Source organism: Cololabis saira, chromosome 18 (assembly GCF_033807715.1).
Source record: "Cololabis saira isolate AMF1-May2022 chromosome 18, fColSai1.1, whole genome shotgun sequence".
Lineage (NCBI taxonomy): Eukaryota > Metazoa > Chordata > Actinopteri > Beloniformes > Belonidae > Cololabis > Cololabis saira.
In genome coordinates, this window is record NC_084604.1 from 3,837,392 (window position 1) to 3,862,978 (window position 25,587).

General features: G+C 45.7%; 1 protein-coding gene across 7 annotated transcripts in view; it reads right to left on the reverse strand.

Annotated features, from left to right (window-relative positions):
* cdc42bpb (CDC42 binding protein kinase beta (DMPK-like)) overlaps window positions 1-25,587 on the reverse strand; it is a 73,704-nt gene that overhangs the window by 11,696 nt on the left and 36,421 nt on the right. For 2 of the 7 annotated variants that reach the window (XM_061746871.1, XM_061746865.1), the window contains exons 18-31: window positions 23,696-23,758; window positions 21,453-21,601; window positions 19,595-19,692; window positions 19,342-19,421; window positions 19,184-19,228; window positions 18,866-18,940; window positions 17,626-17,697; window positions 16,780-16,885; window positions 15,548-15,684; window positions 10,113-10,252; window positions 9,072-9,153; window positions 8,166-8,382; window positions 1,468-1,530; window positions 1,144-1,385 (exon numbers count right to left, since the gene is read on the reverse strand). In XM_061746871.1, coding sequence (XP_061602855.1) covers window positions 1,144-1,385; window positions 1,468-1,530; window positions 8,166-8,382; window positions 9,072-9,153; window positions 10,113-10,252; window positions 15,548-15,684; window positions 16,780-16,885; window positions 17,626-17,697; window positions 18,866-18,940; window positions 19,184-19,228; window positions 19,342-19,421; window positions 19,595-19,692; window positions 21,453-21,601; window positions 23,696-23,758 — 1,569 coding nt within the window. The remainder of the gene's footprint in view (window positions 1-1,143; window positions 1,386-1,467; window positions 1,531-8,165; window positions 8,383-9,071; window positions 9,154-10,112; window positions 10,253-15,547; window positions 15,685-16,779; window positions 16,886-17,625; window positions 17,698-18,865; window positions 18,941-19,183; window positions 19,229-19,341; window positions 19,422-19,594; window positions 19,693-21,452; window positions 21,602-23,695; window positions 23,759-25,587) is intronic. The other 5 variants (XM_061746867.1, XM_061746872.1, XM_061746866.1 and 2 more) reach the window with 4 other exon arrangements.

Sequence of the window (25,587 nt, forward strand, 5' to 3'; positions counted from 1 at the left end):
AAGAAAATAAGCCAGATGCCCGGCAGACGACAAGCAAAACCACTCAACAGTTAGATAGTTATCTGTCAGAAGTCCCTTCCCCTGGAGCCCTAACCCTCTCAAATACAGGACTGTTTCAGAAAATTAGAATATTGTGATAAAGTCCTTTATTTTCTGTAATGCAAAAATGTCATACATGTAGGACATTTTTGTTTTTTTAATTGCATTACAGAGAATAAAGAACTTTATCACAATATTCTAATTTTCTGATACAGTCCTGTATTGGAGGATCAATCAAAGCCGCTTTCCTGACTTGGCACAGATGGCACGCAGGTAATAATAATAATAATAAGTTGTATTTAACATAAAAGCAATAAAACAAATAAAAGCACTGAAGAGTGCATAAGAGAAATGGAGATGTATATAAATATATTAGGTAGACTACTTGTGTGGGAAAGGGATTGAGATTTTTTGATCTATGCAATGGTGATAAAATTGGCAAAATAAATGAAAAACTGCGAAGAACCATGTTCGGTATGTTATTCGGTATGCGGCCAAGTGTTTATTATTATTTTTGGTTTCGGCCACAAATTTTCATTTGGGTGCATCACTAGACAGAAGCATACGAAAAAAAAATCTGCTCTGTTTTTCTGAATTAACGAGATAAAATTTTAATTAAAAAAATCTGCTGTTTATTCTGAATTAACGAGATAATTATCTTAGAATTCCGAGAAAAGTTTTAATGAAGAAAAAAAAAATCTTCGTCTGAACAACCGCAAAGTCCTGAGGTGCCTGAGGCGCAAAGTGGACAAACTAATAACAATCCCATCTATATAACTTAAAGACAAGAGTATCTCCCAATGTTTCAAACCAAAAGCAAAATAAACCTGGATTAAACTGGACAGGAACATGTTTGCTTCCATGAAATCCAGCTCTCAAGTGAATGACAGCTTATTGCAAGTTGTGAGGTATCTGGTTAATTCAGAAAAACAGCAGATTTTTTTTTTTTTTTCATTAAAACTTTTCTCAGAATTCTGAGATAATTAACTCGTTAATTCAGAAAAACAGAGCAGATTTTTTTTTCTCAAGTGAATGCAATACGCTTCCGTAGAAGCGGACCGGAGCCGCAGAGCGGAACGGCGGGAGGCCCGGCGGGGGTCTGACCTGACGCTTGACGGCGGCCAGCAGGCAGGCGGGGCCCCCGGGTCTCAGCACGCCGGTGGTCAGGGCCTGGCAGCCTTTGGTCTCAGCCAGTTTGATGTCGAAGGAGGACTCGGCTCCCTCCAGAACCCCCCAGGGGTGGAGGTGGACCTGCCGGTTCCGGCCGCAGAGCAGGGCGATGATCTTCTCCTTGGGGATCACGTCGATCTGACACACCTTCTTACTGTCGGCGGCGCGCACGATCACTGGAAACAGAGGGGGGGGGTCACCACGCCTGTGCACCGCCGTGCATGCATCTGTGTGTGTGTTCGTGTGCACGTGTCTCACCGTCTCTAGTCACCTCCACCACGAACAGACCGTCCTCGGTTCCCAGGGCAATTCTCTCCCGGTCTGCAGAGAAACAGTCACATGATCAGATGATGGACGATCTTTGACCCTGAGACAGAGAGCTGAGCAGGGCTGGGGATCCATTCAAATGTCAAGAATCCATTCCATTCTGATCTTAAGATTCAGAATAGATTATCAAGATTTGATTGATCAAGGCTGATTGGGTAACGTACTGCGTCACGCATCGCGTCACTTCCTGGTGTGCGGTCTTGCTGCTGCACGGCGTGCAGGCACAGATCTCTCCCGACTTTTTTGTCTTAAACTTAGACTGTTTTCTGGTAAAAAAGCACTATATCTGGTACATTACTGTCTTTATTTCAACACTCGCTCATTTTCTCTTCCGTAACTTTCACTGTCACCAATCACCAATACATTTTCTGTCCGTTAGCCTCCGTTAGCATCTTAGCATGGGCTCTCCGTCTCCCACCGTTTCACCTCTTTGCTGCTCAGTGTGTGAAATGTTTAGTTATTCCTCTGCCTCCTTTAGTGAAGACGGTAAGTGCTTAAAATGTAGTTTATTTACAGGGCTGGAGGCGAGGCTCAGTCAGTTAGAGGTCCGGTTCTGCCAATTTGACCATAGTCCGATAGCCTCCTCAGCTAACCAGGCTAAGCTAGCGGCGGACCGGCCCATAGCAGCTGAGGGTAGCCGCTCCCCTGCAGCTCCCGAGCAGCCGGCCAGTCAGGACCGGTGGGTGACGGTTCGGGGGAAGCGTAGTAAAGGGCTCACGGAACACCACCACCCGCTTCATGTGTCTAGCCGATTTTCCCCACTCAGCGACACACCCGTTGAGAAGCCGACCCTGGTGATTGGCGACTCCATAGTCAGACATGTGAAGCCGACTCCAGAGACCATAGTTAGGTGTATCCCGGGGGCCAGAGCGGGCGACATAGAAGCAAATTTGAAGCTACTGGCAAAGGGTAATCGTAAATATGGTAAAGTTATCATCCATGTCGGAGCTAACGACTCCCGTCTTCGCCAGTCGGAAGTAACCAGAATGAATATTGTCTCGGTGTGTAACTTCGCTAAAACCATGTCGGACTCCGTAGGTTTCTCTGGCCCCCTCCCCAATCTGACCAGCGATGACATGTTTAGTCGCATGCTCTCGCTCCGTCGCTGGTTGTATCGGTGGTGTTCAGAAAACGACGTGGCCTTTATTGACAATTGGGAAACGTTCTGGGGAAAGCCCGGTCTGATTAGAAGAGACGGCATTCATCCCACCCGGGATGGTGCTGCTCTTGTCTCTAGTAATTTGGCCTGTTTCATTAGACCCTCTCCCTGACATCGCAGGGTCCAGGCCAGGATGCAGAGCTGTAGTTTAACACACTTCTCTGCTGCTTCTCGAGGACCAACGCCTGCCAACAAAACTATAAGATTACATGATGTAACTGGTAACTCTAACCAGGTGCCTAGCAAAATAGAAGTAGTTGCAGTTCCCCGCCCTCCACTAGTTCACCAGGTGCGGCGTTATAGAGGCGTTAACCAAAATAATCTTGTAAAAATTAAAACCAATGCACATTTGGTACCAATAAGAGACCGAAAAATTAGATGCGGACTACTAAATATACGATCGTTAAGCTCCAAGTCTCTATTAGTAAACGATATAATTACAGAGAGCAGGAGTGATGTTTTCTGCTTAACAGAAACATGGTTACAGGATGAAGAGTATGTTAGTTTGAATGAATCAACTCCGCCCGGCTACTTTAATCATCACATTCCTAGAAACACGGGCCGGGGCGGAGGAGTCGCAGCAATTTATAACTCCAGTCTCCAAACAAAAATTGAACCTAAGTGCAATCATAATACGTTTGAAAGCCTCACGCTTAGTCTGAAATTTCCGAGCTGGAAATCAGAGAAGCCAGTTGTGTTAGTGGTAGTGTATCGGCCCCCTGCCGGCGCTTATCTAGAGTTTTTGTCTGAATTTTCAGATTTCCTTTCTGGATTATTGATCAGTACAGATAAATTCATCATAGTGGGTGATTTTAATATTCATATGGATGTTGAAAGCGATAATCTTAAATTAGCTTTCAACTCTCTTCTAGAATCAATGGGTATCTCACAAAAAGTGGACGGGCCGACGCATTGTTTTGGTCATACTCTCGATCTCGTTCTCACCTACGGTGTTGAAACTGATGGTCTGTTGGTGTCACCTGTTAACTCCCTTTTATCCGACCATTATTTAATAACGTTGGAATTGAATGTTGTTGATGTTGAAGTGCAGGGCAGGAAGTATTATTTTAGCAGATGTTTGTCTGATGAAGCTATTGCTAAATTTAAGGAGACCATTGCTCGTCTTGCGACAGTGGAAAATAGTGAAGCCTCTACTGAAGCAATAGAGGCCAGTGACCTGGGTTCTACCTCTGATGTTGATGTTGATTTTCTTGTTAGTAACACTGCTGATCTGTTGCACTCAGCTTTAGATGAAGTTGCTCCTTTGAAAAGGAGGGTTTCTAGCCACAGGAGCTTAACTCCCTGGTACAATTCAGATATTCGCATGTTGAAACAAAGCGTGCGTAAAATAGAAAGGAAGTGGCACTCTTGTAAGTCTGTAGACTCTTATCGTGAATGGAAAGATATTCTAATAGTATATAAAAAAGCCATTCGCAAAGCAAGAACAGCTTATTATTCAACGTTGATAGAGGATAACAAAAGTAACCCACGTTTTCTGTTCAGCACTGTAGCCAGGCTGACAAAGAGTCACAGCTCTGTGGAGCCGTGTATTCCTGCAGCTCTCAGTAGTGAAGACTTTATGAGCTTCTTTAACAGTAAAATCACGAGAATTAGAGAAGAAATCAACCAGCCGGTTGTGGGCGTTTCTTCAGCTTTAGCGACTTCCCTAGGCTCTGACTTGCCTCTAGACTGTTTTGATCCTATAGACCTCCCTGAGCTGACTTCACTCGTTAATAGAGCTAAGTCAACCACATGTATGTTAGACCCCATCCCGACTCGACTATTCAAAAATGTTTTTTCTCTTAATGGTACGACAATACTGGACCAAATCAACCTATCCCTAAGCTTAGGATATGTACCACAGGTTTTCAAAGTGGCAGTAATTAAACCTTTACTTAAAAAACCTTCCCTTGACCCAGACACCTTAGCTAATTATAGACCAATTTCTAACCTTCCATTTGTATCTAAAATTCTGGAAAAGGCAGTTTCAAGCCAGTTATGTGACTATTTGTATAGAAATGATCTGTTTGAAGTCTTTCAGTCAGGGTTCAGAATGCATCATAGCACAGAGACAGCACTGGTTCGAGTTACGAATGACCTTCTTATGGCCTCAGATAAGGGATTAGTGTCCATATTGGTTTTACTGGACCTCAGTGCTGCTTTTGACACTATAGATCATGGCATTTTACTGCACAGGTTAGAGCATGTTGTTGGGATTAAAGGGACAGCTCTATGTTGGTTTAAATCATATCTATCTGACAGGTTCCAGTTTGTTCATGTACATGAGGTTTCTTCAGAACAGTCGAGGGTCTGTTATGGTGTTCCGCAGGGTTCAGTGCTAGGGCCAATCTTGTTTAGTTTATACATGCAGCCGTTGGGAAGTATAATCCAGAATCACGGCATACACTTTCATTGTTATGCTGATGATACGCAGCTCTACTTGTCTATGAAGCCGGATGAAACAGAACCGTTAGTTAAACTTCAGGCATGTCTTAGGGACATCAAGGACTGGATGTCCAGAAATCTCTTGCTTCTAAATTCAGATAAAACAGAGGTTATCATTCTTGGTCCAGAGCATCTTAGGAAGGGATTAGATGGTGTTGCGATGGCTTCCAGTGCAACTGTGAGAAACCTTGGTGTTGTTTTCGATCAGGATTTGTCGTTTAAACCATATGTTAATCAGGTTTGTAAAATAGCGTTTTTCCATCTCCGTAATATTGCAAAGATTAGGAAAATCCTCTCGCAGAGGGATGCAGAAAAACTAGTTCATGCGTTTGTATCTTCTAGACTGGATTACTGTAATGTGTTGTTAGCAGGATGTCCAAGTAATTTGCTGAATAGGCTCCAGCTGATCCAGAATGCAGCAGCACGAGTACTGACAGGAATTAGCAGGAGAGACTACGTCTCTCCAGTGTTAGCGTCGCTCCATTGGCTACCTGTAAAATTCAGAATTCAATTTAAAATTTTATTACTTGCATATAAAGCCCAAAACGGCTTAGCTCCGCAGTATTTACAAGATTTGATAGTGCCTTATGTTCCTGGCCGAGCTCTCCGCTCCCAGGGTGCAGGTTTACTCGTAGTTCCTAGAGTATCTAAATGTAGATTTGGAGGGCGGGCGTTCTGCTATCAGGCACCATTACTATGGAACCAACTTCCAATCTGGGTTAAGGAGGCTGACACCACCTCCACCTTTAAAACTAAACTTAAAACCTTTCTGTTTAGTAAAGCTTATAGTTAGTGTTTAGTAAACCTCTAGCTGGTGTTGGTAAATCTCTAGGTAGTGTAAACTCTAGTGTGTTAGAGTCAGTAGTCATAGTTGCAGCTATAGAACAAGACTATAATAGTTAGTCTCAAATATAGCTTCGCGGTAGATATGCTGCTATAGGCTTATGCTGCAGGGGGGCACCGACATGATCCGCTGGGCGGTGCCTCTCACCCTTCTTCTCCTCTCCTTTTCCCTGCCTCTCTTCTCCATTACCATTTTTATTTATTATAAATATCTCATAGCTATCATTTTTGTCCATCGTTCCTGTAGTTTCTTGTGCCGGCCCCCCTTTTTTCTCTTTTGTGTATGTTTGCAGGCCGGAGCCTCAGGAGCTGCGTTCTGGCCTGTGTTCCCGGCCCTCCCCCCCCTCTGGTCATCCCATTGCTTCTTCCACCTGCCTACGTGGATGTCTGCTGTTGCTGCTTCCGCCTGCCTGCACCCCCCCCCCCCCCCTCTGGTCATCCCGCTACTCCTTCCACATGACTGTTGTGTGCTGCTGACGCCCCCCCCCCCCCCTCTGGTCATCCCGCTGCTGCTTCCACATGACTGTTGTGTGCTGCTGACGCCCCCCCCCCCCCACCTCTGGTCATCCCGCTGCTGCTTCCACCTGCCTGCTGTGTGCTGTCGACGTCCCTGACTCCCCCAGTCTGGCCTTCGGCAGGAGGGTCCCCCCTTATGAGCCTGGTCCTGCTCAAGGTTTCTTCCCTCCTAAAGGGGAGTTTTTCCTTGCCACTGTTTGGCTTAAGGCTTTTCTCCCACTAAGGGAGTTTTTACCTGCCATTGTTTATATAATAATTGCTCGGGGGTTTATGTTTATGTTTATGTTCATGTTCATGTTCTGGATCTTTGGAAAGCGTCTAGAGACAACATCTGTTGTATTAGACGCTATATAAATAAAATTGAATTGAATTGAATTGATTCCATCCGATTCCGATATGTATTTGGGTTAGTGTTATTAAAACTGTTTTTTGAGCTGTTGCATGAATAGGGCTTGGTCACCAAGGTGCATTCTGGGACGTGGTGGCCGTGTTGGCAGCCTCGTGAGTGTAAACAAACAGCAGTGTAGTAGCACCAAGTTAACAGACGGAACGCAAAAAAAAGATGTTAAAATGCCGGAAAGGAACTGGAATTTACCGGGATACCTTAAACAAGGAAGCCAGGGGCCGGAATATGGAGAAAATAATGATTATTAACGGTCTGGATCCATATGAAATCCCTACTAAAGAATGGAGCTCCTGGTCGGAGCTTCACTCTTTAGTAAGGATTTACTGCCGCAGTTCTGCAGAACCACCGTCTTACTACCGTGTTTAGGAGTGTTTGGCAGCTGCTTTGGTAAATGTTTGACTCGCCATGTGTTTCAATACATTTGTATAATAGTACAACATACAGTACATGTTTTATATTTTCATTTCTTTTTTGACTGCTATATTATGCGGAAGAGGCTCCGAGGCGTGAGCAATATTTTTGTTTTCTGCGTGAGATTATTTTTTTCCTCTGCAGCTACAAATAAGAGTTAATATTTTTGCCTCAACAAACTAGTTTTATCTGAAGATTGGGGTTAATCGCACCACAGAGAGCTGGCCAGCAACTGCGTTTAGCTGGAGAAGTGGGGAATAAAACCCGTGTTTTGATCCGACCCTGGTCTGTGTGAGTGTTTGTTTGTGGTTTACTGAGGAACGTTATGTTTGGTCGTTACAGCCGCGATCCAACCGAGCCGACTCCTCTTTCACTCTTTCACTCTGTTATCTCAGATACTTGGTCTCCGTGGTTTTAGCAGGAAAGCGGTGAAAAGTTAAACCATTAGCGATCTTTTCCCCACGTCTGTTATGTGTGGAGCTGCTGCAGCTACAACACAGCAACGGGTTACCATGGTTACAGAATAATGGAAAGTAACGATTACAAGTACCGGTAGACTAAGACACAATGAAGAGGGAGCACGTCTGTACACAGTGCTCAGTGGTCCGAAGAGCAGCTAAGGTAGCTGCCAACATGGCGGCTCCGCCAGGTGATGACGTCACGACCAAGCCCTATTATATGACTGTGTAGTTATGCAACATATTAATACTAGTATTATACTGAGATTCAACTGCTGATAGAACTGCTTTTTTTCCCACATGCCGTTTTTAATTTTCCCATTTTCGGTCTATTTCAGTTTTACTAACCCAGCACGGCTGGGGGGGGGGGGGGGGGGGGGGGGGTACTGACCCAGCACGGCGGCCGACAGCACCGTCTTGATGATGGGCAGCGAGGCGTCGTAGGCCTCGTGCAGCACGTGCACCTGCTGGCTCTTGAGCTGGTTCTTGGTTAGGATGCTCTGCAGACCCTCCAGGATCCGGACCCACTTCTTCTTCTCAGCCTCGCTCTCCGCCAGGACCAGCAGGGACACGGAGGACAGCTGGGACACCAGCTGGGAGGACGTCACCTACCACACCAACAACAACGGTGACTACGTTTACATGCAGTCAGAATTCGGGTTATTGCTAATATTCCGGTTACTGAAACATTCAGAATATTCCGTTTACATGGTAATTAATCATTTGGGATATCTGGATCAAACCAGCAAATCATGACGCAATTCCCATCATTTCTGCTTCTTCTTCCTGTATCCAAATTCAAAACAAATGCTGCTTCACGCAACTTTTCACTCACTTTCTTGTAAATCTTCTATCCCGGTACTTTCTACCGTCTACAAATGCAGAAATGTTCATATCCTTCATTACATTTATGAAGTGATTAGTCTCCTCCTGGTCTTGTGTTTCTCTGTGTTTATAAGAACTTCCTGGACTCAAAAGACCAGGATTCCTTGTGAACAGAGCATGTGCAGAAAACAAATTCCTGTTCCGTTTGATGGGGATATTCCGTTTGGTGTTTACATGACCCAATATTCAGGTTTTAAAAGGAGTAACCCAGGGCTCATATTGGGGTTTTTAAAAACCTGAATATGAGCAAATTCTGGTTATTCAAAGGGGTTATTGGTGTTTACATGGCCGTGCAAATTTGGGTTATTGCCAATATTCGGGTTTTAAAAGGGTTATTGATGCATGGAAATGCAGTCTGTGAGGCGGGAGGTGGGGCGGGCACCGGAGGTCGGAGGTCGGGGGTCGGTCCTACCCTGAAGATGCAGGGGACGTCCTTCCTGGTGGCGTGGATCACGTCTGACGCCAACACGGAGCTGACGGACAGATCCTCGTCTCTGGAACAGAGGAGCAGGTTACGGGCGGATCCATCACCCCGAACTTACCTTTAAACCACACATTGATTATACTGCTAAAAAAACCACACGGCTGTCTCGCTTCACTTTACCGTTCAATCAACTGTTTCACACTTCCTGTCAGAAAGAGGTTCATTTCTGAACTTATACTACCACTTGTTGATTATGCAGATATTGTGTATCAAAATACTCCAGATACCCATCTTAAACTTCTGACTGTATTATTTATTTCATTATGTAGATTTGTGTTACGTCATTGTTTTATGTTTGATTCATTGAACTGGTTTCAACCCAAATCTAGACGGCAGTTTCCCTGGCTTCACTTCCTTTTTAAATGTGTTTATTCTCACTGTCCTCCATATTTAAAAGAACTCATGATTCCATATAACTCTCCATACTCACTCAGACATATTGAATTTTCCTTTTTTCTTTGTTCCTAGAATTTTAAAAGAGCTTGGTGAAGATCATTTTATTTTAAAGCTCCATCAGATTGGAATAATCTTCCCCTCTTTTTGCATTCTATTACCTCTTTTCATTGTTTTAAGTTGTCATTATATTCTCATCTTAAAACAAATTGCCTATGTTTTTAATTTATGTATTTTTTTTGTCCTTTTTTCTATTTATTTATTTATTTATTTTTTTCCTCTTTGTTATGTTATATTTATCTAATTGTTTCGGTTATTCAATTAGTCTATTTTGTAACTAGACTTATGTGTGTAGGGGTTGTGTGTGGGAGGGGGTGTGTGTTTTATGTCATGTATGTCTATACTGTAATGTGATTTATTGTAATGTTGTATGTTTCATGGGACCCCCTTGAAAATGAGATGTTACATCTCAAGGGGATATCCTTTAATAAATTCTAGTGTTGTTAATAAATTCCCCCTCCGTGTTCTCCGGACCCTGGGCCTGCTGCGGCCCACACAACCAGCCCCTGAGCTTACCTGAGATCCAGGACCAGACTGGCCGCCACGCCCGGCTGGGTGGACTTCCCCTCTGGGATGTCGTAGAGGAACAGTTTGCAGTCGGAGACGACGGCGAACGCTCGCTGCCAGCCTTTCTTCACTCCGCTGGGCTTGGGGGTCTGGAAAGAAGCACGGCGGAGTGAGAGGAGGAGCTGCAGCTGCACCAGGGGCCTCGTGTACAAAGAGTGCGTGGATTTCAACGTGAATCCGTGCAGGGAATTCTTGTGTACGCAAAAAAAATTCAGATTTTCAAAACTGTGCGTACGCCCAAATCCACGCAGGTTTCTTTGAACATCACAATCAACGTGGATTTGAGCGCACATGCAGGAGCACAACACTCCGCCCTGTCTCCTCCCTCAAATATATGTTTGAATATGATAATGAAGATAATTATCCATTAAAAACCACTCAAGAAACTTGCAAAAACAAGTAACACTAAATAAAAAAAAAAAAAATCAGCCGTGAGCTGGAGATAGTCCTGTCAAAAGATGAGGCCTGGAAAAAATAATTTATTTGGGGGGCATTTCTTCTGATTTCAGCTGCATTGCATTATGGGTAATGCTGTTTTTGCTTTGTGTTGCGTTCCGTGAAGAGTTGTGGTTTTATTATGATCGTACGGGTTTGTGAATGTTTATGGGCAGCGTTAGTGCATCATTACACCCTGCTTTTCTTGTTTGTATTTTAAGAACTTAAAATAAGAACTTAAATTGGTGGATGAAAAACGGCTCCTCATTCCGCTTTACTGTCACGCGTATTATATGCTAACAGATTAAGACCAATGTACACGTGTATTGAGTCTTACACATTGTGGATGTCCGCGATCACCTACAATGTGAACAACATGAATTTATATTTAAAACATGAAGCATCACAATCTGATTCCTCTGCTGCAGAAATAAAGACAACTTGTGCCGACGGGAGGTGCAAGCGTGAGAAATAAAGAACAAGTCGCTGTAACTCTGGGTGTTGCATCTGCAGGAAGGAGAGACGGGTCTAGATCCCGGTCCATCACCGGGAGGAGAAACACTTTGTGGATCCTGCAGCTCCTGCAGCCGACTCCTCCTGCTGCTTCACCCAGTTTACTTCAGAGGAATCTCACAAAGCTGATCCACGTCCCCTCCCCCACATCTCCCCCACATCTCCCCGACTCGTCTCCACGTGGGACCGAAAACAGAGCACTTTTTCAACACGCGTAAAAATGTTCAAACGGTACTCTGAGGTCACCGAACAGTCTGACAGATGGATTTCAGGACGGACCTGTGTGGTGCGTATCGTACGTCCTCCACCCCCGACACGTCCCGTAGAGGACAAATGTCCATCAACAACATTCTTCCGGAGGAGTCCATGGTTGGTTCTGAGTTGTGTTCACCGTCTAAGCGTTTATCTTATGCTCGTCCAGGTTGGCTCTCCTGGGTCATACACAGGTCTAAACTTCCCCCCTGGAGCTCAGAAACGGTCCACAGGTCTGGAGCGGCTTCTTGCAGGACGTCCAGGTTGAAGTCCAGCCCCGTGGGGACTGTGCTGGACCAGTTCTGGTCCTACGGGAACCCTTGCATGCAGGGACTAGCTCCACTTCAGCCTCATCATGTGGGAGGAAGTTCAGCCTGGTTCAGTCACCGAGACGGTGAACATGCTGACCTGAACCTTTAGTGTCCTAATAATTAACAGACGGGTCAATGACGCCTATATTTTCCGAAAAACTGATTTTTTTTCAATTCAAAAAAGGTTTAAATGGATAAGAAAATACCAGATATATGACCTACCTGTCCCACATATGGACTTACTTGAATTTTACAAAAAAATACTAGTTATTTGGGATTTTGTTGTTTTAAGCGTCAAAATGTCATGTGGTGCAACCGTCCGACCAGGACTCTGGTTTTGAAAACCTTTTTTGAAATCACTCTAAATGTATTTAAATCAATCTATCTGGCATGATTTCTGAAGTGTCTTGTAGTGTGTAAGATTTATACACATTTATATTTCCATCATAATATACAAAGTTTGACTGATGATGTCCATTTTATGAAATATCATGTTTAAAATAAATTTTGGTATAACCCTGAAAACTTGTAAAAAAAAAAAAAAGATGTCAAGATGTTAAAGAAATTAATTTATTTTAATATGAATCATGGTTGCACCACATTACTTTTTTTAAGGCTAGTGCCAATTCATCTTGACAAAAATCACTTAATTTAAAAGTTTTATATGAATTTATGTGTACACAACATTCTTAAAGCAGCACAACGTAACTTTCAGCTTTTCTGAGTTTGGCGGCATCTTTTGGACAAAAGCGGTAGTGTTTTACCAGAAAGAACACTACGTTTCCCATGAGCACCAGCGCGTACTGCCGGAAAACTCCTGTCCCGTCGCTGCATTTGTTTTGATGAGAGGAGACGGGACACTTTTCTGTTTCACCAAGTGAACAGACAGAACGCAAAAAAAAAGATGTTAAACTGCTGGAAAGGAACTGGAATTTACCGGGATACCTTAAACAAGGAAGCCAGGGAGCGGTATATGGAGAAAATAATGATTATTAATTATTATTAATTATAATAATAATTAATCCCTACTGAAGAGCCATGTGTTTCAATAAATTAGTATAATAGTACAACATACAGTACATGTTTTGTATCCCTCTTACTTCTCTTTTCTTTTTTTTGACCGCTATATTATGCTGAAGAGGCTCCTCGTGAGATTATTTTTTTCCTCTGCAGCTACAAATAAGAGTTAATATTTTTTCCTCAACAAACTAGTTTTATCTGAAGATTGGGGTTAATTGCACCGCAGAGAGCTGGCCAGCAACTGCGTTTAGCTGGAGAAGTGGGGAATAAAACCCGTGTTTTGATCCGACCCGTCTGTGTGAGTGTTTGTGGTTTAAGGCTGTTTATGGTTCTGCGTTAAATCGACGCAGAACCTACGGCGTAGGGTACGCGGCGACACGCACCGTACGTTGCGTGTCGCCATGTACCCTACGCCGTAGTTCTGCGTCGATTTAACGCAGAACCATAATTCAGGCTTTACTGTGTGGAAGCCGGTGTTTGGTCGTTACAGCCGCGATCCAAAGCGAACCGACGACTCTTTCACTCTTTTACTTTGTTATATCAGATACTTGGCCTGCGTGGTTCTGCCTCCGAGCAGGAAACCGTTGAAAAGTTAAACCATTAGGATCTTTTCCCCACGTCTGTTGTGTGGAGCTGCTGCAGCCGCAACGCAGCAACAGGTTCTGAGGAGCTCTGAGCTCCAAGCCCCGCCCATTTTCGTATCGACTGCGAATCGGGAAGGAGGGGGAAGTGACGTATGCCGTAAAGCAGTCAAAGTCGTAACGATTTGTAGTTTTTTAGTGTGGCAGGGTTCCTACCATGCTCCTCAAAGTTACATAGTACCAGTGAAGGAGATACAGACCCCTCAGACCATGACAGAGGTTCATTAAACCTGTTGGAAGTTGATGTTCCATCACAATGACTCTGGAAATATGATATTAAGGTGGAAAAGTTACGTAGTGTCGCTTTAAGGTTTGAACTACTGCAATAGATATTCTTTTTTTTATTATTCTAAAATTGACCTGTTGAAAATCCTTATTGGTCATTGACCCAGATACAGATAAATCAGAAGCAGGAAGTGCAGTGGTCCAGGTGAGAGAGCCGTGGTTACGAGCTCCGACCAAGACAGAGGTTTAAGAAGAAAACCTGACAGTTAGGGCTGTGCGATTAATCGATTTTAAATCTAAATCGGATTTATTAATCAAGAGGATGTTAAAAAAAGGAAAATCGGAAAATCGATTTTCCTCTCTCTTTTTCATATAGCTGGAAAAGAAGAAGAGAGCTGTCTGCATTACAGACAGAGCTCGTCTAGTCATCTTTGTTTGGTCAAGAAAAATTGTAAATGTTGTCACTTTACTAAACTCAAGGAGGATTTACAGTATCTTTCAATTGCACTTCATTCCCAATAGGGAAATTTGTTTGCTATTTTTCTTTAAAAATAAAGATAAAATATTTGAAACAATTTATTCCATTGTCTTTTGTAGTTTTACCAAAAAAATCGAAAACGAAATCGAAAATCGGGTTTTCAGAGAAAAAATTCTGGATTTTATTTTTGTCCAAAATCGCCCAGCCCTACTGACAGTTTTTTAAAATAACTTTACATTTAACTTCTCCTCCTTTGCTGTTTTCCATGAGTACGAATATCTTGGCAAGTCAGACTGAACTCTGACCTCCACAGGAAACAAGGCCACGCCCCCACAACCTTAGCAATTACAGTAAAGAGGGCTTAAGGCTGTTCCCAGCACGGATTACTCAGACACATGCTGTGTCTCACAACAAGGAGACAACAGCGTCACTGCACCAACGTACCAGGAGTCAAGAAAGCAGCTCCACCACACAGGAATGTGTCATGGAGGTGACATTTTCTGACCCGGCTGTATTACAACCAGTGTTGTGCTAGTTACTGAAAAATAGTAACTAGTTACCGTTACTAGTTACTTCATTAAAAAAAAGTAACTCAGTTAGTAACTCAGTTACTTAGACCAAAAAGTAATGCGTTACTTTGAAAAGTAACTTTTTAGTTACTTTAGATAAAAACATTTTAAATGCTCCATTAATCCCCTCTAGCCTTCATTTCAGCAGGTACTGTATGGATTTACATTGTGCATCGTGTTCTGCATTCTGATTGGCTAAACAGTCTCCCCGCTTCTTCACTTCCTGTGTCAATAACATTGGTTGCTTAGCAACAAGCTGAGAACGGCCAATGAGCTTCAGCAGCAGCTCAAGAACGGGACCTTTGATGAATCGTTCATTACAGTCTCAGATATAATCCATGGTGGCATGTCGGTTTATAAGAATCTTTTTGCCCAGAAGTAAAAAGAGCGACAAAACGACCCATAACTAGTTTCTTCTCTGGTAAAAACTCACCAGCACCGCGGCTTTAGGAGAAAAAGACGCTTCAGAGTCGGGATGTAGCGGCTCAGAAGAGCAGTGGAATACGTGAGAGGCGGTGCTGATCTCTGCAATTTGAAGCCTTCTATAATAATTGTAAAAAGAATTTCACTTATCACGGGTTCTTTTTGGAACGTAACCCCCGCGAAAAACCAGGGATTACTGTAATGACAATATCTCCAGGTTGGGAAACTCTCCTTCTCTTGGCCCATGACCGTCATGTTTTTGAACGTTCACACACTACACTTCCTCTGGTCTCCGTATGGGGAAAAAAAGCTTCACTGTAGCCAGAAATAACGGAGTAACGCACCGTTTGGTAACGGTAACTCCGTTACTGAATTTAAAAAGTAATGCGTTAGAGTATTAGTTACCGCAAAACTAACGGCGTTACTGTAACGCGTTACTAAATAACGCGTTAGTCCCAACACTGATTGCCACATGTGTGTTTTGAGCAGGCGTAGAGGTGTGGGTGGTGTATCTCACCCTGACGTAGCCCTTGTACGCGGTACCGATGCCCCGCTGCACGTCGATGCCCTGCGGCCTCTTGGCCTGCTCCGCCGGGATGGGACACACCAGGGGGGCGTGGTCTTTGCAGGTCACATGACAGATGAAGGAGCACACTGGGGACGGAGGAGAGTGGGGGTGAGACCAGGACCGGCAAGGACTGGACAAGCATCAGTCAGGGCTGGGGATCCATTCACATGTCAAGAATCCAATCCATTCTTAAGATTCAGAATCCATTATCAGGATTTGATTCGATCCTATTCCAATATTGATTTGAGTTAGTGTTATTAAAACTGTTTTTTGAGCTGTTGGATGAATTATATGACTGTGTAGTTCTGCAACATATTAATACTAGTATTATATTGAGATTCAACAGCAAGTATGTAAGGACCAATCGCCCTCCCAGAATCAGAATCTGATAGAACTGCTTTCAGAAACATCGTGTGGGGCAGAATTATCAATGTCAATGTCTTATTATGTCTTTTTCGGTTTAAAATGTTTGAGAATTGGATTTTTAGCATTTTATGCAAATGTAACCCCAAGACAGTGTACAGTACTGTCTCAGAAAATTAGAATATTGTGATAAAGTTCTTTATTTTCTGTAATGCAATTACAAAAACAAAAATGTCATATATTCTGGATTCATTACAAATCAACTGAAATATTGCAAGCCTTTTATTATTTTAATATTGCTGATTATGGTTACAGTTTAAGATTAAGATTCCCAGAATATTCTAATTTTTTGAGATAGGATATTTGAGTTTTCTTAAACTGTAAACCATGATCAGCAATATTAAAATAATAAAAGGGTTGCAATATTTCAGTTGATTTGTAATAAATCCAGAATGTATGACATTTTTGTTTTTGTAATTGCATTACAGAAAATAAAAGGACTATCACAATATTCTAATTTTCTGAGACAGTCCTGTATAAAGTAATGAAATAGGCAATTTATGCAATTATAACTGAAAACCTGAATGTTTTCATACCTTTAAACATATTTAAAGGCAAAAACATGGCACCAGTTATTCTCGTGTCAAACAAAAACATTTTTTGGCTATAAACAAAAAAATACCTAAAGTTGTAATATAATCAAATCGATTTTTAGGAATTAATATGAAGATGGATTTAGAATTGGAAAATTGATTTTTTCAACACAGGCCTGATCAGAGTCAGTGAAGTGAAGCCTCTCCCCCGGCGGCGGGGCCTACCGTCGCAGGCGTAGCCCTGCCGGAGCAGGCCCACCATCAGGGAGGTGCAGTGGGTGCACTGGGTGGGGCTGGAGAAGGTCTTGATGCTCAGCTGGTGAGCTCTGGGCTGGAACACAAGAACACACGACCCGCGGGTCAGAACACCAACGGAACCCATTTCCAATAGACTTACTAGATCCACCCCATTGTTCCAATCCCTAAGTATTCTCCCTATTTCTGCTGTAAATGTTTTTCAGATTTGTCTTTTTGTCTATCAATCCATCCACAAGCTGCTTCCAACCTGTTTTCATTCTTTATTTCAATTCAATTCCCAAATTCATCACTTCAATACCAGGTCTGCAAACAATCTCCATCCCACCTTTTTCAGGACTACTTTTTCCTAATCAGGGAAATCAGTAAGATTCAGAGTTCCTCTTTATTGGAACACCTTACCACTCAATATTAGAGATCGCTCGAGCACAAATAATTTCAAAAAACAAATCACAACTTTTTTGCTAACCCAGCTTAGCAAAGCTTAACCACTAATTTCCAGAACTTCTCTGCACATCCTCATCAGATTCCTGTTTTTCTAGTAATTTAGCTTATTCTCCTTAGTTGTCCTATGTTTTACATATCTCTGTAGATATTGTTTGTTTCTTTATAGGAGGAACCACTCGACAAGCCCTTATGGGTTTTTTTGGTTCCTCCTGCACATTTTTTCTGTTACATTGTATTTCTTTTTTTTGTTTCCTTTTTTTTCTACATACTGTTCGTCTGAATTTTTGACGGTTGTATATTTTTTTTATGTGCAAATAAACTAAACTGCGTTCAGACACCAGTAGAACCGCGTGGCAGCAGCGGCGTTACCTTCGGCGAGGTCAGCGCTGAGCTCTGGAGGGTGGGGGAGGGGCTGACAGGACCCGATGCTGCTTTTCCTTCCTGCCGACCCAAACAGAACCGGGTCAGTCCGGTACAAGAACACAGATGGAAACACACAGAGAACTTTCTTTTCCAGAGCCATGGTTGGCTGGAACTCTATACCAGTTCATATTTCTCATGTAGGGAGCAAAGATTGGTTTAAGATTCAGTTGAAACAATATCTTTTAAAATTTAATTATGATTTGACATTTGGAAGAAACAGAATGAAGTTTGAATAGAATTACAGGTAGTGTAAACTATCACAATAAGAGTGACTACGTTTACATGCAGTCAAAATTCAGGTTATTGCTAATATTCCTGTTACTGAAACATTGGGAATATTCCGTTTACATGGTAATTAATCATTCAGGATATCTGGATCAAACCAGCGACGCACGGAGAACATCATGATGCAATTACCGTCATTTCCGTTTCTTCTTCCTGTATCCAAATTCAAAACAAATGCTGCTTCGCACAACTTTTCTCTCACCTTTTTGTAAATCTTCTATCCCGGTACTTTCTACCGTCTACAAATGCAGAAATGTTCATATCCTTCATTACATTTATGAAGTGATTAGTCTCCTCCTGGTCTTGGTTTCTCCGTGTTTATAAGAACTTCCTGGACTCAAAAGACCAGGATTCCTTGTGAACAGAGCATGTGCAGAAAACTAATTCCTGTTCCGTTTGATGGGGATATTCCATTTGGTGTTTACATGACCCAATATTCAGGTTTTAAAAGGTGTAACCCAGGGCTCATATTGGGGTTTTTAAAAACCCCAATATGAGCAAATTCTGGTTATTCAAAGGGGTTATTAGTGTTTACATGGCCGTGCAAATTCGGGTTATTGCCAATATTCGGGTTTTAAAAGAGTTATTGATGCATGGAAACACAGTCACTAACAGTGAAAAGTGGTCAAGAATTCTAAGATAAGGTCATTTCAGGCAGGTATTGTTTGTGAAGGTGTTTTATTTGACTTCATTTCTATGTATTTATGTCTGAGAATGATGGTGATTTAGTTCCTCTGTGTTGTTTGTGACTAAGGGAGTTGTGTCTATTATTGTTTTGTTTGTCATGTATAATGTATGTCTGTTATGTATCAGTGTTAATTTGTGTGTTGTGTGTATGTCGGACCCCAGGAAGAATAGCTAATGCTGTTGCTAATGCTAATGGGGTTGATGTGTGACTGACCTCGTACTCGGAGGAGGGGGAGGGGGAGGGGGGCGTGGCCCCCGGCTTCAGCGGGGTGGAGTCCAGGTCCGAGGTCTGCAGGTGAGACAGCAGAGACCAAACTCACCTTTGGTTCAGAACCACAACTCACAGCACCGGAGTCATTCACGTGTACAAGTACTACGAGGAAAAAGCAGCTAGGGGGGTGGGGGGGGCGCTATACAGTGGGAGGGGTCACGTCACGGGGCGTGGCCATCTAGGTGGTTAGTACCAAACTAGCGGAGAGGTCTGACTGATACGCTGCTGAGGATTGTGGGTAAACCTGGCAGGTGGACTTACGTCTTCCCAGACGGACAGCAGTGAGGAGGCGGAGCAAAGAGACGCCTCCACGTCACAGAGAGACACAAGCAACAACAATAAGACCTACAGAGTGACACCAGCACCATGTGACCTGCTCTGCTGTGATTGGGCGGGGACAGGAGGGGGCGGGGACTCACTCTGAAGGTGAGGTCCGGGGCCAGAGGAGACGTGTTGAAGTAGTCAAAGATGGAGTCCTGGAAGTCGGGCAGCTTCAGACCTGCAGGGGACAGACGGACAGACAGGGGAGGTCAGGGGGAGAGGAGGACACGTGGGGACGTCTCAGCCTCCGGGGGACGGGACGTCTCAGCCTCAGCCTCCGGGGGACGGGACGTCTCAGCCTCCGGGGGACGGGACGTCTCAGCCTCCGGGGGACGGGAAGGGCCGCCTCACCTTTGTCCACGCGCGATCGGCTGTCCTCCACCTCCTTCTTCAGGCTGTCCATCTGGTCGGCCACCTCCCTGCTCCGCTCCTCCGACTCCTTCAGCTTGCTGCACAGACGGACAGACGGGTGAGGAGCCGGGACCCCAGTGGGACACCCCGTCTGCGGCCCGGCCCCCTCTCCCCGTCTGCAGCTCTTCCCTCTCCCCGTCTGCAGCTCTTCCCTCGCCCCGTCTGCGGCCCCTCCCCTCGCCCCGTCTGCGGCCCCTCCCCTCGCCCCGTCTGCAGCTCTTCCCTCTCCCCGTCTGCGGCCCCTCCCCTCGCCCCGTCTGCGGCTCTTCCCTCGCCCCGTCTGCGGCCCCTCCCCTCGCCCCGTCTGCAGCTCTTCCCTCGCCCCGTCTGCAGCTCTTCCCTCACCCCGTCTGCGGCTCTTCCCTCACCCCGTCTGCAGCTCTTCCCTCACCCCGTCTGCAGCTCTTCCCTCTCCCCGTCTGCAGCTCTTCCCTCTCCCCGTCTGCGGCCCCTCCCCTCGCCCCGTCTGCGGCTCTTCCCTCACCCCGTCTGCGGCCCCTCCCCTCCCCTCGCCCCGTCTGCAGCTCTTCCCTCACCCCATCTGCGGCCCCTCCCATCGCCCCGTCTGCAGCTCTTCCCTCGCCCCGTCTGCAGCTCTTCCCTCGCCCCGTCTGCAGCTCTTCCCTCGCCCCGTCTGCGGCTCTTCCCTCGCCCCGTCTGCGGCCCCTCCCCTCGCCCCGTCTGCAGCTCTTCCCTCGCCCCGTCTGCAGCTCTTCCCTCGCCCCGTCTGCAGCTCTTCCCTCGCCCCGTCTGCAGCTCTTCCCTCGCCCCGTCTGCGGCCCCTCCCCTCGCCCCGTCTGCAGCTCTTCCCTCGCCCCGTCTGCAGCTCTTCCCTCGCCCCGTCTGCAGGTCTTCCCTCGCCCCGTCTGCAGCTCTTCCCTCGCCCCGTCTGCAGCTCTTCCCTCGCCCCGTCTGCAGCTCTTCCCTCGCCCCGTCTGCAGCTCTTCCCTCACCCCGTCTGCAGCTCTTCCCTCACCCCGTCTGCAGCTCTTCCCTCACCCCGTCTGCAGCTCTTCCCTCACCCCGTCTGCAGCTCTTCCCTCACCCCGTCTGCTGCCCCTCCCCTCGCCCCGTCTGCGGCTCTTCCCTCACCCCGTCTGCGGCCCCTCCCCTCGCCCCGTCTGCAGCTCTTCCCTCACCCCATCTGCGGCCCCTCCCATCGCCCCGTCTGCAGCTCTTCCCTCGCCCCGTCTGCAGCTCTTCCCTCGCCCCGTCTGCAGCTCTTCCCTCACCCCGTCTGCAGCTCTTCCCTCACCCCGTCTGCAGCTCTTCCCTCGCCCCGTCTGCGGCCCCTCCCCTCGCCCCGTCTGCAGCTCTTCCCTCGCCCCGTCTGCAGCTCTTCCCTCACTCCGTCTGCAGCTCTTCCCTCGCCCCGTCTGCGGCCCCTCCCCTCCCCTCGCCCCGTCTGCAGCTCTTCCCTCGCCCCGTCTGCAGCTCTTCCCTCACCCCGTCTGCAGCTCTTCCCTCACCCCGTCTGCAGCTCTTCCCTCACCCCGTCTGCAGCTCTTCCCTCACCCCGTCTGCAGCTCTTCCCTCACCCCGTCTGCAGCTCTTCCCTCACCCCGTCTGCAGCTCTTCCCTCACCCCGTCTGCAGCTCTTCCCTCGCCCCGTCTGCGGCCCCTCCCCTCCCCTCGCCCCGTCTGCAGCTCTTCCCTCGCCCCGTCTGCAGCTCTTCCCTCACCCCGTCTGCAGCTCTTCCCTCACCCCGTCTGCAGCTCTTCCCTCACCCCGTCTGCAGCTCTTCCCTCACCCCGTCTGCAGCTCTTCCCTCACCCCGTCTGCGGTCCCCCCCCTCACCTCTCCAGGTGGATGTTGGAGGCCTTGACCTTGCGCAGCTCCTCCTGCACCAGCTGCTTGGCTCTGATCTCAGCGTCCAGCGCCGACTGGAGCTCCAGGCGGGCCGACATGTCCAGCTTCTGGCTGCGGCGGACCTTCCACAGCGGGTCCTGCGTAGGGGAGGGGGACGGGGGGGAGGACGTGAGTGTTTCTGACCAACAACGTCCACCAGTACTTACACCCAGCCCACGTTATGGCACAGATTAACCATGGCAACAACACATGTAGCAGAAGGACCAGTCAAGCAATCAGAGCATGTGATGAGAGACAGGATGTGGCTGATGACATCACACATGACCCCACCCAGATGCTGCTCCAACAGGACTCCCCAGGGACACCTCCAGTCCTGGTGTCCGTCCTCCCACCACTGGACCACGCCCCACAGCCGTGACATCACAGCCTCACCTGTGTTTGGAACCTTTGGTACCAGTAAGTACCTTGTTCAGAGGACCGGTGGGCCCCCCATGGACGGGCGGGTGGGCCCCCCATGGACGGGCGGGTGGGCCCCCCATGGACGGGCGGGTGGGCCCCCCATGGACGGACGGGCCCCCCATGGACGGGCGGGTGGGCCCCCCATGGACGGGCGGGCCCCCCATGGACGGGCGGGCCCCCCATGGACGGGCGGGCCCCCCATGGACGGGCGGGCCCCCCATGGACGGGCGGGCCCCCCATGGACGGGCGGGCCGCCCATGGACGGGCGGGCCGCCCATGGACGGGCGGGCTACTGCTTCCTGGCCCACTTGGAACTGGTTCTGGTTCTACAACAGAACCATCACAACATGAGGACCAGTCCACCACATGTGGATGGGCCTACGGAACACCAGATTAAAGTACAACTGTACTCTCCAATACTAGATTAAAGTAGGACTGTACTCTCTAGTACTAGATTATAGTAGGACTCTACTCTCCAATACTAGATTAAAGTAGGACTCTACTCTCTAATACTAGATTAAAGTAGGACTGTACTCTCTAGTACTAGATTAAAGTAGGACTGTACTCTCTAATACTAGATTCAAGTAGGACTGTACTCTCTAATACTAGATTAAAGTAGGACTGTACTCTAATACTAGATTAATGTACGACTGTACTCTCTAATACTAGATTAAAGTACGACTGTACTCTGATACTAGATTAAAGTAGGACTGTACTCTAATACTAGATTAAAGTACGACTGTACTCTCTAGTAATAGATTAAAGTACGACTGTACTCTCTAGTAATAGATTAAAGTACGACTGTACTCTCTAATACTAGATTAAAGTACGACTGTACTCTCTAGTACTAGATTAAAGTAGGACTGTACTCTCTAGTACTAGATTAAAGTACGACTGTACTCTGATACTAGATTAAAGTAAGACTGTACTCTCTAGTACTAGATTAAAGTACGACTGTACTCTGATACTAGATTAAAGTAGGACTGTACATCTGGTGGTGGGTGGATCAATAATCTGAGATAAACTAGCAACACTAGTTCAGATTAACGTTAACTAACTAACCAGAGATGAATCTGTCTCTACGTGACGACTGTGATTAAATACGTTTAGGAACTTTGAAGAGTTTAAATTAATGCAGATTTGAATTGTCTTGGAATAAACGTAGACGGTCTTTTTCTTCTGGGTGATAAATTGGGATTTGAATCCAAAACAGACGTCTAACTCTGTTAGTTTGGATTTAGGAAATAGAATAATAATAAAAGAATCCTTTGTCCATCTTCTCTCTCATAAGTACTACAGATACATTGATTTAAATAAACCTAATAAAAAATGAGAGCTCAGGATCTTCAGGGTTTTTCTGTGGAGCTGAAAACAGCAAAAGTCCAAGTTCGGGCTCATCTGGGTTTGGGGGGGATCTGGACTGAGCTAGCTATCCAGCATTAATATATAATATATTTATATCTGCAAAGGTACTGAGCCAGTACTCGGTCTGGACTGAGAACCAGAGACCAGGTATTGGAAGATACGTGATCTACCTTTTCTTTGACCTTTGGTCCCCTCAGGTGATCCAGGTGATCCTGGGATAACTCCGGATCCATCAACATTCCGGTTCCCACAGGAACCTTCCCAGAATCCCGCTCCGCACTGGCTCTTACTGGATTCTACTACAAGTGGTCCACATGCAAGCTAAAAGCCATGCAAGTTTCTCAGCTCCGCCCTTGACCAGCCAGAGCAAGTCCCTATTGGCTGGAAGTGCTGACAGTCAAACTCACCCTCCTGTCTCCACCAATGGGAGGCCAGGGCTTCTTAGGGGGCGTGGCCACTCCTGATTCGGGCTGAGATGGCGAGTTAAAAGAAACAACACTCAGGTGTGACTGACAGGTATATACACAAGACTTCCCAGTACACAGTGAAGTACAGATAATAGTACATTCATAGTAGAGTGGAGACTAACCACTGTTAGACTTAGTGTAAACTCTATGTAGTAACGGCACAGGACCACACGGAGAACATGTCAGTGAGACCCCCCCTGTTTCAAGACCTGCTGGACCCCCATGTGCTCAGACGGGTCCTGCTACACGGACAGCCTTTCCTAAGGTCATGTGACTTCTTCAGCACCGTAGGACAGTGGTCCCCAACCTTTTCTGTACCAGGACCGGTTTAATGTCTGACAATATTTTCACGGCCCAATCTAAAGGTGTAGCTGAAACTAAATAAAATGACAAGATTGGCATTAGAAACTGTGGGATTTTCCCTATAATAATAATAATAATAATAATAATAATAATAATAATAAAAATAATCATTTTCGAAAAAATAAAATAAAAATGGAAATTACCTTTAATATGAGTATTTCTATCAATGTGTTTTTATGTTTGTTTTCTCATTAACGTTATTTAAAGCCAGGCTTTTATTTTATTTGTTATATATTAAGGAGACCAGTATTTAGTGCTTTTATTTTGAAGGCGTCTCGCCGAGACCTTGTAAACATCCAACGCTTCGGACTTTAACGGTAAAAGTTTAACGGCAGTAGAAAGTGTGTCTGAAAGACTAAACGAGTGTCAGGAATGCTAAAGTGGAGCCTAACTGACACAAAAAGCACCTGCCGATAAGGATTTGTTTTCTTTGCAAATGTTATGACGTACTTATGTCCAGCTTGAGTTTGGTTGCCATGGTTACTCATGTATTGCGGTTAACGGTAGCCGACCGAGCAGCTGTCGGTCTGTATTTAAGTTAAATTAAACTTATATGAATGTAGAAAGACTAACTCTATTTTATTTTATTCCTTTATAGCCCTTACGGTGTGTTTGCAGTGTGTTTACATCCAAAGAATAAAAACATTGTGAACCATCAGTTTGAGAGTCATCCATCATCAGTCGGGGATGATACAGAAATTAGTTTTTCTCTCTGTGCGGCCCGGGGCCCGGGGGTTGGGGATCACTGCCGTAGGAGGTGGAACTATCACAGAGCTGACCTCCTCCTCAGCCCTTGCAGTGGCGTTAGAACCGCACCCTGAACTGGTGTGGTACCAGTCTGGTACCATACTAGACATGCATACACTTTCATTGTTATGCTGATGATACGCAGCTCTACTTGTCTATGAAGCCGGATGAAACAGAACCGTTAGTTAAACTTCAGGCATGTCTTAGGGACATCAAGGACTGGATGTCCAGAAATGTTTTGCTTCTAAATAAAACAGAGGTTATCATTCTTGGTCCAGAGCATCTTAGGAAGGGATTAGATGGTGTTGCGATGGCTTCCAGTGCAACTGTGAGAAACCTTTGTGTTGTTTTCGATCAGGATTTGTCGTTTAAACCAGGGGTTTTCAATTCCGGTTCTCGGGCCTCCCTGCCCTGCATGTTTTAGATGTTGCCTTGCATCAACACAGCTGATTCTAATCATCCATTATCTATTCCATCCATTATCTATACCCGCTTTATCCCTTGCGGGGTCACGGGGGTCTGCTGGAGCCTATCCCAGCTCATTTCAGGTGAGAGGCAAGGGTTAGGCAGGGGTTGCTGAGACTCAGTACATTCTCCTAGCTAACCGTGTTATTATTCAAAACTTTCTTAGCAATGCATACAACAGATTCTAATTATATCTATTATAATTTTTTCTCTTTTGTACATGGTGCAGCATCCTCTGCCGGTGGCAAACAGCATCT